The 20,976-nt window shown below is 48.0% G+C and overlaps 1 protein-coding gene across 1 annotated transcript in view; it reads right to left on the bottom strand.

Annotated features, from left to right (window-relative positions):
- Nucleotides 1-20,976, bottom strand: part of LOC140740964 (lysosomal protective protein-like) — a 230,604-nt gene that overhangs the window by 185,025 nt on the left and 24,603 nt on the right. The window contains exons 5-8 of the mRNA XM_073070604.1: nt 16,645-16,736; nt 10,208-10,292; nt 5,203-5,352; nt 2,054-2,184 (exon numbers count right to left, since the gene is read on the bottom strand). Coding sequence (XP_072926705.1) covers nt 2,054-2,184; nt 5,203-5,352; nt 10,208-10,292; nt 16,645-16,736 — 458 coding nt within the window. The remainder of the gene's footprint in view (nt 1-2,053; nt 2,185-5,202; nt 5,353-10,207; nt 10,293-16,644; nt 16,737-20,976) is intronic.

Genomic DNA, 20,976 nt, shown 5'->3' with positions numbered 1-20,976 from the left:
AGGGTCAGTGAGTGTGGAGAATCTTGGGTGTTCCTCGTCCCAAAGACGGGTCAGGGTCAGTGAGTGTGGAGATACTTGTGTGTTCCTCGTCCCAAAGACGGGTCAGGGTCAGTGAGTGTGGAGACACTTGTGTGTTCCTCGTCCCAAAGACGGGTCAGGGTCAGGGTCAGTGAGTGTGGAGAATCTTGTGAGTTCCTCGTCCCAAAGACGGGTCAGGGTCAGTGAGTGTGGAGACACTTGTGTGTTCCTCGTCCCAAAGACGGGTCAGGGTCAGTGAGTGTGGAGATACTTGTGTGTCCTCGTCCCAAAGACGGGTCAGGGTCACCTGCAGAGCTCCCAGCCTCACCTGCAGAGCTCCCAGCCCGCCTCACCTGCAGAGCTCCCAGCCCGCCTCACCTGCAGAGTTCCCAGCCTCACCTGTAGAGCTCCCAGCCTCACCTGTAGAGTTCCCAGCCTCACCTGTAGAGCTCCCAGCCTCACCTGTAGAGTTCCCCGCCTCACCTGCAGAGTTCCCAGCCTCACCTGTAGAGCTCCCAGCCCGCCTCACCTGCAGAGCTCCCAGCCTCACCTCACCTGCAGAGCTCCCAGCCCACCTCACCTGTAGAGCTCCCAGCCTCACCTGTAGAGTTCCCCGCCTCACCTGCAGAGTTCCCAGCCTCACCTGTAGAGCTCCCAGCCCGCCTCACCTGCAGAGCTCCCAGCCTCACCTCACCTGCAGAGCTCCCAGCCTCACCTGCAGAGCTCCCAGCCTCACCTCTCCTGCAGAGCTCCCAGCCCGCCTCACCTGCAGAGCTCCCAGCCTCACCTGCAGAGCTCCCAGCCCGCCTCACCTGCAGAGCTCCCAGCCTCACCTGCAGAGCTCCCAGCCCGCCTCACCTGCAGAGCTCCCAGCCTCACCTGCAGAGCTCCCAGCCTCACCTGCAGAGCTCCCAGCCCGCCTCACCTGCAGAGTTCCCAGCCTCACCTGTAGAGCTCCCAGCCTCACCTGCAGAGCTCCCAGCCTCACCTGCAGAGCTCCCAGCCCGCCTCACCTGCAGAGCTCCCAGCCCACCTCACCTGCAGAGCTCCCAGCCCACCTGTAGAGCTCCCAGCCCACCTCACCTGCAGAGCTCCCAGTCCGCCTCACCTGCAGAGCTCCCAACCCACCTCACCTGCAGAGCTCCCAACCCACCTCACCTGCAGAGCTCCCAGTCCGCCTCACCTGCAGAGCTCCCAACCCACCTCACCTGCAGAGCTCCCAGCCCGCCTCACCTGCAGAGCTCCCAGCCTCACCTGCAGAGCTCCCAGCCTCACCTCACCTGCAGAGCTCCCAGTCCGCCTCACCTGCAGAGCTCCCAGTCCGCCTCACCTGCAGAGCTCCCAGCCCACCTCACCTGCAGAGCTCCCAGCCTCACCTGCAGAGTTCCCAGCCTCACCTGCAGAGCTCCCAGCCTCACCTGCAGAGTTCCCAGCCTCACCTGCAGAGCTCCCAGCCCACCTCACCTGCAGAGCTCCCAGCCTCACCTGCAGAGCTCCCAGTCCGCCTCACCTGCAGAGCTCCCAGCCCGCCTCACCTGCAGAGCTCCCAGCCCGCCTCACCTGCAGAGCTCCCAGCCTCACCTCACCTGCAGAGCTCCCAACCCACCTCACCTGCAGAGCTCCCAGCCCGCCTCACCTGCAGAGCTCCCAGCCTCACCTGCAGAGCTCCCAGCCTCACCTCACCTGCAGAGCTCCCAGTCCGCCTCACCTGCAGAGCTCCCAGTCCGCCTCACCTGCAGAGCTCCCAGCCCACCTCACCTGCAGAGCTCCCAGCCTCACCTGCAGAGTTCCCAGCCTCACCTGCAGAGCTCCCAGCCTCACCTGCAGAGTTCCCAGCCTCACCTGCAGAGCTCCCAGCCCACCTCACCTGCAGAGCTCCCAGCCTCACCTGCAGAGCTCCCAGTCCGCCTCACCTGCAGAGCTCCCAGCCCGCCTCACCTGCAGAGCTCCCAGCCCGCCTCACCTGCAGAGCTCCCAGCCTCACCTCACCTGCAGAGCTCCCAGCCCACCTCACCTGCAGAGCTCCCAGCCTCACCTGCAGAGCTCCCAGTCCTGGACGTGTGTTGGGATGTTCAGGGCTGCCCTTACGCCAGCACGATTGAGCCAGTTCCGCTGGGCTGTGCCGTTGATGCACGGGGGGTCCAGATGATTGGCCATTTCTCTTGTCTGCAGAGGGAGGGAGAGACTGGGGTGTCAGTGGTGTGCCAGTGACGATGTACATACCTCTGAGAAACCCCCACATGGTAACCCAAACCACCCCAGCTCATTACATGGAAGATTAATTCCAAGTTGTGACCATACATGCAACTATTCAATACCAAAGAAATGCAGGATCGGATTAAGGCTGCAATCTCAGTCAACTCCATCATGAACACCAGCTCCCCCCCCCCCAACCCCCCATTGAGGACATCTTCAAATCCATCATTAAGGCCCCCACCACCCAGGACATGCCCCCTTCTCATTGCTCCCATCAGGGAGGTGGGGCAGGAACCTGAAGACACAAACTCAATGATCCAGGTTCTTCCCCCGACATCAGACTTCTGAATGGACAATGAACACAATCTCTGTTTTTCCAATACTTTTTAACATGCATTTCTTATTCCATTGTACATTCTGTCTACCACTGCTGCAGGACAGGTGTCACGCATACTGTGTGATTGAATCAGGCGGAGGAGTTTGGCACTGATGTGAACGCGAGGGATGGACGGGGCTCAGCAGAGAGATCGGAAACCACACAGACCTGCGGCGTGATGGGAGAAATGAGGGAATCCTACGGCACTGGGACCTGGAACCTCACAGCTCAGTGAGTCCCTCATGCTGGCGTTACGCGGGTGACGAAGATTGGATCCGTGGAAGAGGCAGCAGGCATAGCTACACCTGGCTGAAGTGAAGACACCGGGCTACACATGCTAAACAGCAAAACATCACGGGTCAGGCAGAAGTGCACAACCTCACGACCAACATGTCAAATCAAAGCATTGCCATGTCACGAGTGGTGGAAAATGGTGACTCCCAGAATGCCTCATCCTTATAGAAACATAGAAAACCTACAGCACAATACAGGCCCTTCGGCCCACAAAGCTGTGCAAAACATGTCCCTACCTTAGAACTACCTAGGCTTACCCATAGCCCTCCTTTTTTCTAAGCTCCATGTAGCCATCCGGGAGTCTCTCAAAAGATCCTATCGTTTCCACTTCCACCACCATTGCCAGCAGCCGATTCCACACACTCACCACTTTCTGCGTAAAAAACTTACAACTAACATCTCCTCTGTACCTACTTCCAAGTACCTTAAAACTATGCTCTCTCATGCTAGCCATTTCAGCCCTGGGAAAAGCCTCTGACTATCCACACGATCAATGCCCCTCATTATCTTGTACACCTCTATCAGGTCGCCTCTCATCCTCCGTCATTCCAAGGAGAAAAGGTCGAGTTCACTCAACCTATTCTCATAAGGCCTGCTCCCCAATCCAGGCAACATCCCTGTAAATCTCCTCTGCACCCTTTCTATGGTTTCCACATCCTTCCTGTAGTGAGGCAACCAGAACTGAGCACAGTACTCCAAGTGGAGTCTGACCAGGGTCCTGTATTGCTGCAACATTACCTCTCGGTTCCTAAATTCAATTCCACAATTGATGAAGGCCAATGCAGCATATGTTTTCTTAACCACAGAGTCAACCTGTACAGCAGCTTTGAGTGTCCAGTGGAATTGAATTCCAAGATCTCTCTGATCCTCCACACTGCCAAGAGTCTTACCATTAATACTATATTCTGCCATCATATTTGACCTACCAAAATGAACCACCTCACACTTATCTGGGTTGAACTCCATCTGCCACTTCTCAGCCCAGTTTTGCATCCTATCAATGTCCCGCTGTAACCTCTGACAGCCCTCCACACTATCCACAACACCCCCAACCTTTGTGTCATCAGCAAATTTACTAACCCATCGCTCCACTTCCTCATCCAGATCATTTATAAATATCACGAAGAGTAAGGGTCCCAGAACAGATCCCTGAGGCACACCACTGGTGACCGACCTCCATGCAGAATATGACCCGTCTACAACCACTCTTTCCCTTCTGTGGGCAAGCCAGTTCTGGACCCACAAAGCAATGTCCCCTTGGATCCCATGCCTCCTTACTTTCTCAATAAGCCTTGCATGGGGTACCTTATCAAAAGCCTAATTGATGCTAACGAGAAGGCAAAAATGTCTGCAGCCAGGTTCAGCCAGAAGTGGCAAATACCAGCAATCTGGTGGGCAAGCCGGGCAGCATCAGCGTACCAGTGGGCGAGAAGGAACACAGCAATGGGGCGTGAAGCATTGGCAATTCCTTGTCCCTACCACAGATGCTGCTGGACCCAGAGTCCCCCCAGCGTACCGTGTACCGCCCCTGACTCCAGCAGCTGCAGTCTCTCGAGAACAAGTGGTCCCATCACGGAGTCCAGGATGCCCAGCGCACATTGCCGGATTTGTCAAACACCTCTGGGGTCTACAGTATACTGTACCATCATCCAGTTCTGATGAACAGGGCATTAAAGCAGCCACAGACCATTGTGGCTCGAACAACACAACAAGGAAACCCTGCAACTAGTGGGTGGGGGGAGGGAGCCAGATCGACAAGCCTGCCTGACCAACATATTCGAGGACTCTCCCCACCTCAGATATTCTCTTTTCTCCCATCCCCCGTGAGGCAAAGGGCAACTTCTGTCCCGCTGTTGAACAAACCTCTGACGCCGAAGCTGAACCCTGTTCCCCAAGTCTACCTCATTAAGATCATCGCAATTTATTGTCTGTCTGCAATGCAATTGCAGCACGATATACTGCATTCCTTTTACCACCTCAATGTACAGCACGGCACACAAACAAAGGCATGAATAATGACATACTTCATTAATGATATTGAACCAATAGTATTGTTGGACCAACAAACTAGAAATCTGGACTGATGATCTGACAGAGAGAATGGGATGGAAAAGGATCAGTCATGATGGAATGGTAGAGCAGACTTGATGGGCTGAATGGCCTAATTCTGCTCCTATACCTGATATTTCGTGAGATGTCACAAGTTGAACTCTCTCTGTGGTAACTGGTGCATTGAAATGCAATGTAGGGAACATGAGCATTAGCCAGTTCCACAAGTGTGGGCCCTTTTCAAATTGTAAAGGAAAAGATTTTCATACCACCACCATTTCAAACTGGTAAAACTGGAAGAGATTTTTCATGTCTGTGTCAAAGCGTGCAGTGCCTTTCTGCATTCCTCCGGCACAGTCCATGTACAGCGAGTATAGATTCAGTCCACTGTCGAAGATGATGGACTTGACTTCCCAGATCTGTAAAACAAATCATTTTTCTCAGGTCAACCCACCTGCAGGTTTATTTACCTTCCACCAGATCTAAGTCCTTCACCATCCGGGAATGAGGACCAAACCAACCGTCCACTCATTCACAAACCCAGGACGACAGGAGGACCAGCCTACGGTACTCTAGGCTTTCAACAAGGCATCTTGATCTCACATCATCGTGGTCCTTGCACCTCACAGTCTACCTGCTCCGTAACTGTAACATTCTCTTACAGCTCTTCCCTTTGTACTGATGGATGGAATAAACCCCTCAGATTCTGCAGATGCTGGAAATCCAGAGCAACAAACACAAAATGCAGGAGGAACTCAGCAGGTCAGACAGCAACTTTGGAGGGGTCAGCCCGAAATGTCAATTTTATTCCCATCCATAGATGCTGAGTTCCTCTGGCATTTATGCAAAATACAGGTTTTCACTGTTACTCAGTACATGTGACAGCAATAAACCAGTTCACCAACTCTCCACACCGTAGAGGGCGTAGTCAAAAGCTGGGGCTTCGGGGGGCCACATCGTCACTGTGCCCGTTTCCCATTAATGCCGTCACAGAGGAGGTGAAAGAGCCTGAAGGTCCATATACGAGTTCAGGAACAGCTTCTTCTGATGAATGCTAATGAAAAGCTTGATAAAAATATCTGCCATCCAAGAATCTTTGAGGAATCTGGAATCTCAATATCAAACACTTAAAATGGATACTAATAAAATCGGAAGACAACAGGAGACAATACGTCAAGTGATTAAAGAGCAGGAATTAAAGTTCTCTACCATGGAAAAGAAAAGTACTGAGATTTTGTTGGAATTATCAAGAATTAAGAAGAAAACAATCGATCTAGAAAGTAGAAGTTGAAGGATGAATTTACATATACTGGGTTTGCCTGAAAATATGGAAACCGGTGAGCCATTAAAAGTTTTTTCGAGTATGTTATACTCACTCTTTAGTGAGATACTTGAAACCTCTCCGTTAATAGACAGGGCTCACCGAATCCCCCGCAACAAGCCATCGGTTGAGATGAAACCATGAGCGGTGATTCTGTGTTTACATTATTTTGCTACTAAAGAAGGAATTCTTTGAGATGCCAGGAAGTGGGGGAAGTTTACTTACAACAGTGTGGAGCTTCATACAGTTGAAGATTTTTCCCCTGATGTTTATGCAGAAAGAATTAAATATCGCCAAGTGATGGCAGAATTGTATAAGAAAAACCTTTGTCCATCTTTGCGCTATCCTGCCCGGTTGATCATTTTCCCGCCTAACGCTCGTACTAAACGTCTTGATTCCCCTGAGGAGGCTCGGAAGTTTCTCAATGAGTTTAAGTCGGTCACGTAAGCAACTCCTATATTGCTGTTCTGCAAGCAACTCCAACATTTAATCCTTAACTGACAATCGTGTGTAATTGAATCATTTAAAGTTTAATCTATGTTCTGTGTCTGTATAGCCATTGCTTTGATTCTTGTACTTTTTTCTTTTTTAAGATTTGTATGAATTTAACATGTCGCAACATATTATTTGCTTAAATCTATTTATTTCTGAATATATGATCAATTTTTACTAAGTGAATTGAAGATGGCTGCTTTTAACTATGTGCTAACATCTATTAGACATAATTTTGAATTCAATCTTTAGCCGAGAGTCGTTTACAGCTCAATCGTTGAAAGTTCAATTTACGTTTTTTGTTGGTCCAGACATCGTCTGGCGGTTTTATTTTTTTTCCTTCTGCTTTCTTTTAGGACCTGTAAGAGTTTAATGTCAGTCGTATCATATTACTTGGTTAATGTTTTTTGAATATATGATCAAGGTTTATTAAACAAATTTAAGATGGCTGCTGTTAACTACGTTTTAACCTCTGTTAGACATGATATTATAATACTTGGAATTTTTTGATTTTTTTTCTATGCATCTGATGTTGTGTCTTGAATCAGCGGTGTTAGTATATAACTTTTTTTTAAAATAAGAGTTTGCCTATTAGAGACAAAGGGTTTAGGGTGTTTAGTTAGCATGCTATCTGCCTATTGGATGGTTTTTCTGGCTTTGGGGTGGGGTTGGGACTATTAGTTTATGATTTTTCGACTGGGCAGTCCGGAGAGGTTTTCTTGTCAATCCTGGGGTTTTTTTCCCTTTCAGTTCGAATCCATTCTGTTCCTCCTGCGGGTTTGGTTTGTCTCGGCGCACTGATCCATTTTATAAATCCTTAAAGTCTCAGTATGGATGTTAATAGAATTTCCTGGAACCTGAACGGCTTGAAGCGTAGAAAGGTCTTTAAGAAATTGAGAACATTTCAAGCCGATATTATTTTTGCAGAAGAGACCCACATCCACAGGGAAGATGAAAACGTTTTTTTTTTAATTTTGGAGGGGTTCTCAGTATCACTCTTCACTGATATCAAAAAACAGAGGCGTGTCTATCTTTATTAATTTTAAAGTCTCTTGTACATTTTAATACTGTTACTGATTCAATTGGAAGATACTTAATTGTTACTGGTTTGTTATGTGGTCAAAAGGTGGCTTTGGTGCATGTGTACACACCTAAAGTAGATAGCCCTGCATCTTTGAGAGGTTATTTTCTGCACTGCCGAACTTAAATGAATATAAGTTGATCATGGGCAGAGACTTTAACTGCTGTCTCAATCCCTCAATTGATAGGTCATCGACCTATCCGTGCCTTCCTAATAAGGCTGTGTCCTGCATTAATTCCTTTTTACTAGAATATGGTGTTTTTTTCCCCACATGTACAACATAAATATTCAAGAATTGATTGTTTTCTGTTAGACACGCGATTGGTATCCTTTGTTGTTGGTTGTGCGTATGACGTTACTGCGCTGTCAGATCATGCACCCGTGAAACTTGCACTGAAGCTTTCTGATAACACATGGAATGCAGCTCAGTGGAGATTTAATGCTGCACTGCTACATGAGTCAACATTTCTAAGTTTTATAAAAGAGCAAATCTCTTTATTTTTTGAATTAAATACAACTGAGCGTAGGTCAAATTTGGTTATTTGGGATACGATGAAATCTTTTCTTAGGGGCATATAATTTCATATTCAGCAATAAGAAAGAAAACTAAAGTGGAGCTTTCAGTGATTACTAACAAGATTAAAGAAAGCGATAAAGTTTATTCCGTATCACCTGCTGAAGGTTTATATAAAGAAAGGGTAAAACTTCAAACACAGCATGACTTGCTATTGACTTACCCCATTGAGCAGCTACATTTGAAATTGAAAAGTCAATTTTATATACGTGGAGATAAGTCAGAGGTTGCCAAAGAGCTTACATGATGTACCAAATCATTCACTATTAGAGCAGAGACAGGCCCCTCATTCCATTTAGTCTATGCCAAACTATTTAAACTGCCTATTCCCATCATAGCCGTCCATACACCTGCCATCCATGTACCTATCCAAACTTAGCTTAAATGTTGAAATCAAGCTTGCATGCACCATGCGCGCTGGCAGCTCATTCCACCTCCTTCTGAATGAAGAAGAGTTCTCTTATGTTCCCCTTAAATTTTTCACATTTCACCCTTAACCCATGACCTCTGATGGTAGTCCCACTCAACCTCAGTGTAAAAACCTGCTTGCATTTACCAAACTATACCTCTCATAATTTTGTATACCTTTATCAAATCTCCTCTCAATGTTCTATGTTTTAACTCAGGTCCTCCAGACCCAGCAACATCCTTGTAAATTTCCTCTGTACTCTTTCAACCTTAATTACATCCTTCCTGACTTATCCAGGTTTTTTTGGCTTTCACTCTCAGTTTGAGCTGCACAGTTCTTTTTTTTCTTTTTTTTTGTGTGTTTTGGGGTTTTTTTCTGTACATTTCAATTATAAAAGTTGCTTTATCTTTTTTTTCGTCTTACGGATAAGAGGAGAATCAATTACCTTTCTCTTTATTATTTACTATTAAATTAATACTATGTTTGATCCTTATAATGTTTATTTTCCTTTTATTTGAACGGTTATTGATATAGATATTTGCGATAATTATCCTCGTGTTTATTTATATATATATACACACACTCTTTTATTTAGCTAATAAAAAGATTGATAGAGAAAGAGATTTGGAGGCTTGTGTGCCTCAATGACCTGGAGAGCTGTGCTGGCTGGAGTCGGGGCATTAAACTCTGGGTCTTGGTGGTCACCCATGCCAACAGGTCAAAGGTTAGAGGTCAGACTAAGAGTGGTCCTCTGGTCCTCCAGGTTCGGGGGGTCAGTTCAGAGCCAACAACCCTGACTGGTAAAAACAAAATTGTTACAGAAACAGCAATGAAGAATAATTCTACATCGGAGTGTGACAGTATTCCTGAGTCTCCACCCGGGACTCGCACAACTGATGGTAGTCAAAACCAAAAAGAAGCTACTGACAACACGAAGGAACACCACCAGAAATGGAGGACCTTCATTGCTGCCCTAAAGCCAAGGTTGATAAGTTATTGATTAGTTAGGGTCTTAAAGATTATGGGGAGAAGCCAGGAGGATGCGGTTGAAAGGGATAATATATCAGCCACGATGGAGTGGCAGAGCAGACTTGATGGGCTGAATGGCCTAATTCTGCCCCTATATCTTGTGGTCTTATGATATTGTCCTGGGGTTGGGTGAGTTCACTTTGCCCTCCCAGTGGATTGTGCAGAGCAAGTGGGTATAGGATCTCTCCACTACTCAGAGATGACTGATTCTGTTGAGTCCAGGTCTCTGAGGTGGATGTGATCACTGTGCCACGGGTTTGCAGTCCCTCCTATCGTTTATGATGCAGGAGAAGTTGCAGAATATATTAAGGCAGACTGCCTGTGCGTGGCCTGTCTTGGGAAATGGAAGAATGGACTCCTACACCTACCCGATCAGTGCAGGCCTCGGCAGTGTTGTTGTAGAAGTTGCAGGTTCCATCCTCGCAGCAGAACTGATTCAGGTTGTACCAGAGACTTGAGAGAAAACAGAAAAGAAAGATAATGTGATCCAGATCGCAGGTCAGAACCCTTTGCCCAGGGCCCTCCCACACCCTAACTCACCTAACGCCATTCCTCATCTCACTGGATGCAAGATAGGGAGAGATCCATTAAAGATAAAATGTTACTGATTCGCTTTATTTGTCACATTTACATCAAAATATCGAAATGTGTTGTTTGCCTCAGCAGCCAATACAGTCCAAGGATGTGCTGGGGGCAGTCTGCAAGTCCCCATGCTTCCAGCACCAGCACAGCAGACCCACAGCTCACTGACCCGGAGAACGTGTCAGTCACAGGCAGAACCTATAAACTCCTTGCAGACAGCGGTGGGAATTGAACCCCCATCACTGTTACCCGTGGAGGCAATCTAGTCTTACAGCTCACCCAGAAGGTTAAGGCACATGTGATCCACGGTGATTTAGCTACGTGGTTGGATTCAGAACTGGCTTGCTCAAGGAAGACAGAGGGTGGTGGTCATAGGGAGCTCTGTGATGAGTGGTGTTCTGCAGGGATCTGTACTGGGACTGTAGGATCCGTACTGGGACTGTAGGATCCGTACTGGGACTGTAGGATCCATACTGGGACTGTAGGATCCGTACTGGGACTGTAGGATCCGTACTGGGACTGTAGGATCCGTACTGGGATTGTACTGGATCCGTACTGGGACTGTACTGGATCCGTACTGGGACTGTAGGATCTGTACTGGATCTGTAGGATCTGTACTGGATCCGTACTGGGACTGTAGGATCCGTACTGGGACTGTACTAGATCTGTACTGGGACTGTACTAGATCTGTACTGGGACTGTAGGATCCGTACTGGGACTGTACTAGATCTGTACTGGGACTGAAGGATCCATACTGGGACTGTACTAGATCTGTACTGGGACTGTAGGATCCGTACTGGGACTGTAGGATCTGTATTGGGACTGTAGGATCCGTACTGATAAGTGTGAGGTGCTACATTTTGGTAGGAATAATCCAAATAGGAAATATATGGTAAATGGTAGGGCATTGAAGAATGCAGTAGAACAGAGTGATCTAGGAATAATGGTGCATAGTTCCCTGAAGGTGGAATCTCATGTGGATAGGGTGGTGAAGAAAGCTTTTGGTATGCTGGCCTTTATAAATCAGAGCATTGAGTATAGGAGTTGGGATGTAATGTTAAAATTGCACAAGGCATTGGTAAGGCCGAATTTGGAGTATTGTGTAGGTCTGACACGGTGGTCAGCAGCACAGGAGCGCCGTAGGGAACCGTACTCTCTCCGGTCCTGTTCACCCTGTACACATCAGACTTCCAATATAACTCGGAGTCCTGCCATGTGCAGAAGTTCGCTGATGACACGGCCATAGTGGGGTGTGTCAGGAATGGACAGGAGGAGGAGTATAGGAAACTGATACAGGACTTTGTGATATGGTGCAACTCAAACTACCTGCGTCTCAACATCACCAAGACCAAGGAGATGGTGGTGGACTTTAGGAGATCTAGGCCTCATATGGAGCCAGTGATCATTAATGGAGAATGTGTGGAGCAGGTTAAGACCTACAAGTATCTGGGAGTACAGTTAGACGAGAAGCTAGACTGGACTGCCAACACAGATGCCTTGTGCAGGAAGGCACAGAGTCGACTGTACTTCCTTAGAAGGTTGGCGTCATTCAATGTCTGTAGTGAGATGCTGAAGATGTTCTATAGGTCAGTTGTGGAGAGCGCCCTCTTCTTTGTGGTGGCGTGTTGGGGAGGAAGCATTAAGAAGAGGGACGCCTCACGTCTTAATAAGCTGGTAAGGAAGGTGGGCTCTATCGTAGGCAAAGTACTGGAGAGTTTAACATCGGTAGCTGAGCGAAGGGCGCTGAGTAGGCTACGGTCAATTATGGAAAACTCTGAACATCCTCTACATAGCACCATCCAGAGACAGAGAAGCAGTTTCAGCGACAGGTTACTATCGATGCAATGCTCCTCAGACAGGATGAAGAGGTCAATACTCCCCAATGCCATTAGGCTTTACAATTCAACCGCCAGGACTTAAGAACTTTTTAAAAGCTATTATTAATTCTTTTTGAGATAGTGATTTAGATGCATATCATATTTTTTATGAGTTAAGTATTGTATGTAATTAGTTTTGCTACAACAAGTGTATGGGACATTGGAAAAAAAAAGTTGAATTTCCCCATAGGGATGAATAAAGTATCTATCTATCTATCTATCTATCTGTACAGTTCTGGTCACCGAATTATAGGAAAGATATCAACAAAATAGAGAGAGTACAGAGAAGCTTTACTAGAATGTTACCTGGGTTTCAGCACCTAAGTTACAGAGAAAGGTTGAACAAGTTAGGTCTTTATTCTTTGGAGCGTTGAAGGTTGAGGGGGGGCTTGATAGAGGTATTTAAAATAATGAGGGGGATAGATTGAGTTGACATGGATAGGCTTTTTCCATTGAGAGTAGGGGAGATAAGAGGACATAATTTGAGAGTTAGGGGGCAAAAGTTTAAGGGTAACACGAGGGGGAACTTCTTTACTCAGAGAGTGGTAGAAGTGGTAGAGGCAGGTTCGGTATTGTCATTTAAAGTAAAATTGGATAGGTATATGGACAGGAAAGGAATGGAGGGTTATGGGCTGAGTGCAGGTTGGTGGGACTAGGTGAGAGTAAGCATCAGCACGGACTAGAAGGGCCGAGATGGCCTGTTTCCGTGCTGTAATTGTTATATGGTTATATGGTTATATCTTCTTAAAAACATTAAGATTGATAAATCCCCAGGGCCGGATATGATACACCCCAGGTTGTTGTGGGAATTGAGAGAAGAGATCACAGGAGCATTAGCCATGATCTTTGAATCCTCTTTGGCTGCAGGGGAAGTGCCGGAGGACTGGAGAATGGCAAATATAGTTCCCTTGTTTAGAAAAGGTAATAGGGAGAAACCTGGGAACTATAGACCGGTGAGTTTTACGTCAGTGGTATGCAAACTACTGGAAAGGATTCTTAAGGATAGGATCTACAAGCATTTGGAGAAGTACAGTCTACTCATGGATAGTCAACATGGCTTTGTGAAGGGAAGATCATGCCTCACGAGCCTGATTGAGTTTTTTGAAGAGGTAACAAAAGAAATTGATGAGGATAGGGCAGCAGATGTGGTCTACATGGACTTTAGCAAGGCATTTGACAAGATCCCTCATGAGAGACTCATCCAGAAAGTCATGAGGCATGGGAGAAGTGGAACCTTGGCTGTTTGGATAAAAAATTGGCTTAAAGGAAGAAAGCAGAGGGTAGTTGTGGAAGGAAAGTATTCTGCCTGGAGGTCGGTGACTAGTGGAGTGCTGCAGGGATCTATCCTGGGACCCCTGCTATTTGTGATTTTTATAAATGACCTGGATGTAGAGGCGGAAGGATGGGTGAGTAAGTTTGCAGATGACTCGAAGATTGGAGGAGTTGTGGATGGAGCTGTAGGTGGTCGAAGGTTACAAGAGGATATAGACAGGCTGCAGAGTCGGGCAGAAAAATGGCAGATGGAGTTCAATCCGGACAAGTGTGAGGTGATGCATTTTGGAAGGACAAACCAGAAGACTGAGTACAGGATTAATGGTCAGTTACTTAAGAGTGTGGATGAACAGAGGGACCTTGGGGTTTAAATCCGTACATCCCTCAAGGTCGCTGCACAGGTTGATAGGGTAGTTAAGAAGGCCTATGGGATGCTAGGCTTCATTAACAGGGGGATTGAGTTCAAGAGTAGAGAGGTCATGTTGCAACTCTACAAATCTCTGGTGAGACCGCACTTAGAGTATTGTGTTCAATTCTGGTCACCTCATTATAGGAAGGATGTGGAAGCTATGGTGCAGAGGAGATTTACCAGGATGTTGCCTGGATTGGAAAACAAGTCTTATGAGGCAAGGCTAGCAGAGCTGGGACTTTTCTCTTTGGAGTGTAGAAGAATGAGAAGAGACTTGATAGAGGTCTACAAGATTATGAGAGGCACAGATAGGGTGGATAGCCAGTAACTGTTTCCCAGGGCACGAATAGCAAACACCAGAGGGCATATGTACAAAGTTAAGGGAGGGAAGTTTAGGGGAGACATCAGCGGTAAGTTTTTTACACAGAGGGTTGTGAATGACTTGCCAGGGATGGTGGTGGAGGCTAAAACATTAGGGGTATTTAAGAGCCTCTTGGACAGGCACATGGATGAAAGAAAAATGGAGGGTTATGGGGTAGTGTGGGTTTAGTACTTTTTTTTAAGGATTATATGGGTCGGCACAACATGGAGGGCTGAAGGGCCTGTACTGTGCTGTAGTGTTCTATGGTTCTATGGTAAGAGCGAGCCATGGTCCAGATCCTGCAGCATTTGGGTCCCTGACATCACGTCCCCCCCAGGACATCCCTCTTCTCTTGTTATTCCCACCACAGCTGTGGATCCCCAGTGGTCAGACCAAGATAGGACCCTATGTCAAGCCACTCGATGTCAGAGCCCCACCTCTTTGTCAACCACTAATTTACTCCCAACATAGAAACTGGAGGTGTTACCATAGCCACAAGCGCAGAAATCCTCTTGTCGCTCCAGGTGGTGGAGAATCGGCTGTCCTCCAGCAGCTGGTACTCAGATCCCAGCCTCGAGTGCAGAGAAGTGAATTCCATCTGCACAAGGCAATGGTCCAAGCATATGACCCTCTCACATGGAGGTGTACAGTGCGGCCAAGGAACCATCTAGACCATTTTGAGAAGGCATCAGAGTAAGGATGAAGAGTCAAAGGAGGCTCCTAGCTCTTCTAACTTCCTTGCCAGTGCAGGGTCATGCTGGGCACCACAGCAGTCCTCTTCTTAAAGGGTACAGTTGAAATATCTGGTAAACATCGGGCTGGAGGAGCATGCAGGTACAGGGACCAGTGAGGCAGCAGTACCCTCGACATCCATCATCCTGTCCACTCATGTACTTCTCTCTGTCTCCCCCTGACCTCCAGGTTCCCAGTACAAGGCTCGATGTTGTCAGAAGCCTGCTTCGAGATGTTTGCTTTTCTTCATTGCCTTCTTGCCCCACAATGTCTGCTTCCTGTCCCTCCCCATACCCATGCAGTCTCAGATTCCTCAGGGGCAGCACAGTGGTGCCAAAGGTGGAACAGGAGTAAGTACAGTCCTTCCAAAAGTGCCCCACTTTCCCACGCATATGGCTCTGTAGGTGTTCAGAGCTCCAGTACACTGGTAGTGTATCCCTTTGTGCCGGACAGTAAACCAACCTTCAATGTCCTCTTCCCACGACAGATGAATAAACCTCTAGCGCCAGAAAGAGATGGCGGTGATCTCTGATCTTACTTGTCCTGTGAGGCACCAGAAATTCCAATGCCAGGAAAGGTTCTATCCGTCTCAAAGAATTCCCAGGCCACAAAAGGTCAAGATGTCCAAAATGCTGCTTCACCTCCGCTGACCAAGAAATACAATGAGGTGGTGTTGTCCCACTGTTAGCATGGGAACAACTTTCTTTCCGAGTGAAAGAGCTAGCTGGCAAGTTGCCAGTGGCCCCAGCAAGAATCTATGCAGTTAACGGCCGCCAACAAACCCAATCCAGGCAGAAAACTCCAAAAGAACTCTCCACACTAAAACAACCACTCCCTAAGACCCCGCCGCACCTCCCCCCATTTATCTGGCAAATGTCATCCAGTCGTTTTCCTAAATTTTTCCAAGCTCAGTCAGACTAGCTCCACACTGTGTCCAGCCTCGGGAATGTGTGCTGGGACAGCGCAGGTTACACAACATGAAGCCCCCTCTACACTGTCCCGTCACACAATCCCAAGGTCAGATACGGAGAGAAGTTCCCTCTACACTGTCCCGTCACACAATCCCAAGGTCAGATACGGAGAGAAGTTCCCTCTACACTGTCCCGTCACACAATCCCAAGGTCAGATACGGAGAGAAGTTCCCTCTACACTGTCCCGTCACACAATCCCAAGGTCAGATACGGAGAGAAGTTCCCTCTACACTGCCCCGTCACACAATCCCAAGGACAGATACGGAGAGAAGTTCCCTCTACACTGTCCCGTCACACAATCCCAAGGTCAGATACGGAGAGAAGTTCCCTCTACACTGCCCCGTCACACAATCCCAAGGTCAGATACGGAGAGAAGTTCCCTCTACACTGTCCCATCACACAATCCCAAGGTCAGATACGGAGAGAAGTTTATGCTGGATTTGTCATCACCTTCGAGATGTGGTTGGAATAAGAGATCATCCTGGAATGGGATCACATTGAACAGCGCTGTCTTGTCTATGGCACTAATGCTGGGAGACTGCGGGCACTCCCTAGATACCGATCGCTCAGACCGGTATTATTCCTCAAATACGATACCTACTCTTCTCCGAGGAGTCCATGGTAATACGCGAAGTAAACCAGCGACTGGTCGTTGTAATACAGACTGCTCAGTCCATTGCCAACAGCAAACCCCTGAAACAAAGAAAACAGCTTCAACATAGTGTTGATGAATAGAGCCCGTGTTGTGTTCACAGAGAATAAGCCTTTGTGAACAATAGTCACACTGTAACTCAGAGAATAACGGCCTCCGTGTGAAATGGGCTCGTGTCGTGTTGTTTTCACACTGTAACTCAGAGAATAACAGCCTCCCTGTGAAATGGGCTCGTGTCGTGTTGTTTTCACACTGTAACTCAGAGAATAACGGCCTCCGTGTGAAATGAGCTCGTGTTGTTTTCACACTGTAACTCATAGAATAACAGCCTCCCTGTGAAATGGGCTCGTGTCGTGTTGTTTTCACACTGTAACTCAGAGAATAACAGCCTCCCTGTGAAATAGGCTCGTGTCGTGTTGTTTTCACACTGTAACTCAGAGAATAACAGCCTCCGTGTGAAATGGGCTGGTGTCGTGTTGTTTTCACACTGTAACTCAGAGAATAACAGCCTCCGTGTGAAATAGGCTCGTGTCGTGTTGTTTTCACACTGTAACTCAGAGAATTACAGCCTCCGTGTGAAATGGGCTCGTGTCGTGTTGTTTTCACACTGTAACTCATAGAATAACGGCCTCCGTGTGAAATGGGCTCGTGTTGTTTTCACACTGTAACTCAGAGAATAACAGCCTCCGTGTGAAATGGGCTCGTGTTGTTTTCACACTGTAACTCAGAGAATAACAGCCTCCCTGTGAAATGGGCTCGTGTCGTGTTGTTTTCACACTGTAACTCAGAGAATAACAGCCTCCGTGTGAAATGGGCTGGTGTCGTGTTGTTTCCACACTGTAACTCAGAGAATAACAGACTCCGTGTGAAATGGGCTCGTGTCGTGTTGTTTTCACACTGTAACTCAGAGAATAACAGCCTCCCTGTGAAATGGGCTCGTGTCGTGTTGTTTTCACACTGTAACTCAGAGAATAACAGCCTCTGTGTGAAATAGGCTCGTGTCGTGTTGTTTTCACACTGTAACTCAGAGAATTACAGCCTCCGTGTGAAATGGGCTCGTGTCGTGTTGTTTTCACACTGTAACTCAGAGAATAACAGCCTCCCTGTGAAATGGGCTCGTGTCGTGTTGATTTCACACTGTAACTCAGAGAATAACAGCCTCCCTGTGAAATGGGCTCGTGTCGTGTTGTTTTCACACTGTAACTCAGAGAATAACAGCCTCCGTGTGAAATGGGCTGGTGTCGTGTTGTTTTCACACTGTAACTCAGAGAATAACAGCCTCCGTGTGAAATGGGCTGGTGTCGTGTTGTTTTCACACTTTAACTCAGAGAATAACAGCCTCCGTGTGAAATGGGCTCGTGTCGTGTTGTTTTCACACTGTAACTCAGAGAATAACAGCCTCGGTGTGAAATGGGACCCAAATCAACAATCAGGAAGGTGAAAAGAACTCTTCACCATCCCCAGCTGATCACAACTGATGCCAGGGGCTGCCGTTCAGACATCACGCACTGTACATATCTGCTAGGCGACCTTCACCCACCTCTGACAACCCACACAGGTGTGTTACCTTCACCCACCTCTGACAACCCACACAGGTGTGTTACCTTCACCCACCTCTGACAACCCAGTACAGGTGTGTTACCTTCACCCAGCTCTGACAACCCAGTACAGGTGTGTTACCTTCACCCACCTCTGACGACCCACACAGGTGTGTTACCTTCACCCACCTCTGACAACCTACACAGGTGTGTTACCTTCACCCACCTCTGACAACCCAGTACAGGTGTGTTACCTTCACCCATCTCTGACAACCCAGTACAGGTGTGTTACCTTCACCCATCTCTGACAACCCACACAGGTGTGTTACCTTCACCCATCTCTGACAACCCACACAGGTGTGTTACATTCACCCACCTCTGACAACCCACAATGGTGTGTTACTTTCACACACCTCTGACACCCCACACAGGTGTGTTACCTTCACCCATCTCTGACAACCCACACAGGTGTGTTACCTTCACCCATCTCTGACAACCCACACAAGTGTGTTACCTTCACCCACCTCTGACAACCCAGTACAGGTGTGTTACCTTCACCCACCTCTGACAACCCAGTACAGGTGTGTTACCTTCACCCACCTCTGACAACCCAGTACAGGTGTGTTACCTTCACCCATCTCTGACAACCCAGTACAGGTGTGTTACCTTCACCCACCTCTGACAACCCAGTACAGGTGTGTTACCTTCACCCACCTCTGACAACCCAGTACAGGTGTGTTACCTTCACCCATCTCTGACAACCCAGTACAGGTGTGTTACCTTCACCCATCTCTGACAACCCACACAGGTGTGTTACCTTCACCCACCTCTGACAACCCAGTACAGGTGTGATACCTTCACCCACCTCTGACAAACCACAATGGTGTGTTACCTTCACCCATCTCTGACAACCCACACAGGTGTGTTACCTTCACCCACCTCTGACAACCCAGTACAGGTGTGTTACCTTCACCCACCTCTGACAACCCACACAGGTGTGTTACCTTCACCCATCTCTGACAACCCACACAGGTGTGTTACCTTCACCCATCTCTGACAACACACACAGGTGTGTTACCTTCACCCACCTCTGACAACCCACACAGGTGTGTTACCTTCACCCACCTCTGACAACCCAGTACAGGTGTGTTACCTTCACCCATCTCTGACAAACCACACAGGTGTGTTACCTTCACCCACCTCTGACAACCCACACAGGTGTGTTACCTTCACCCACCTCTGACAACCCAGTACAGGTGTGTTACCTTCACTCACCTCTGACAACCTACACAGGTGTGTTACCTTCACCCATCTCTGACAACCCAGTACAGGTGTGTTACCTTCACCCACCTCTGACAACCCAGTACAGGTGTGTTACCTTCACCCACCTCTGACAACCCAGTACAGGTGTGTTACCTTCACCCACCTCTGACAACCCACACAGGTGTGTTACCTTCACCCATCTCTGACAACCCACACAGGTGTGTTACCTTCACCCATCTCTGACAACCCAGTACAGGTGTGTTACCTTCACCCACCTCTGACAACCCACACATGTGTGTTACCTTCACCCACCTCTGACAACCCACACAGGTGTGTTACCTTCACCCACCTCTGACAACCCAGTACAGGTGTGTTACCTTCACCCATTTCTGACAACCCAGTACAGGTGTGTTACCTTCACCTATCTCTGACAACCCACACAGGTGTGTTACCTTCACCCACCTCTGACAACCCACAATGGTGTGTTACCTTCACCCATCTCTGACAACCCACACAGGTGTGTTACCTTCACCCACCTCTGACAACCCAGTACAGGTGTGTTACCTTCACCCATCTCTGACAACCCAGTACAGGTGTGTTACCTTCACCCATCTCTGACAACCCACACAGGTGTGTTACCTTCACCCACCTCTGACAACCCACACAGGTGTGTTACATTCACCCACCTCTGACAACCCACAATGGTGTGTTACCTTCACCCATCTCTGACAACCCACACAGGTGTGTTACCTTCACCCACCTCTGACAACCCACACAGGTGTGTTACCTTCACCCACCTCTGACAACCCAGTACAGGTGTGTTACCTTCACCCATCTCTGACAACCCAGTACAGGTGTGTTACCTTCACCCATCTCTGACAACCCACACAGGTGTGTTACCTTCACCCACCTCTGACAACCCAGTACAGGTGTGTTACCTTCACCCATCTCTGACAACCCAGTACAGGTGTGTTACCTTCACCCATCTCTGACAAACCACACAGGTGTGTTACCTTCACCCACCTCTGACAACCCAGTACAGGTGTGTTACCTTCACCCACCTCTGACAACCCACACAGGTGTGTTACCTTCACCCACCTCTGACAACCTACACAGGTGTGTTACCTTCACCCATCTCTGACAACACACACAGGTGTGTTACCTTCACCCACCTCTGACAACCCAGTACAGGTGTGTTACCTTCACCCACCTCTGACAACCCACACAGGTGTGTTACCTTCACCCACCTCTGACAACTCACAATGGTGTGTTACCTTCACCCATTTCTGACAACCCACACAGGTGTGTTACCTTCACCCACCTCTGACAAACCAGTACAGGTGTGTTACCTTCACCCACCTCTGACAACCCAGTACAGGTGTGTTACCTTCACCCACCTCTGACAACCCACACAGGTGTGTTACCTTCACCCATCTCTGACAACCCAGTACAGGTGTGTTACCTTCACCCACCTCTGACA

Source organism: Hemitrygon akajei, chromosome 17, assembly GCF_048418815.1.
Source record: "Hemitrygon akajei chromosome 17, sHemAka1.3, whole genome shotgun sequence".
NCBI classification, from domain to species: Eukaryota; Metazoa; Chordata; class Chondrichthyes; order Myliobatiformes; family Dasyatidae; genus Hemitrygon; species Hemitrygon akajei.
This window is presented reverse-complemented; position numbering and strand designations above follow the sequence as displayed.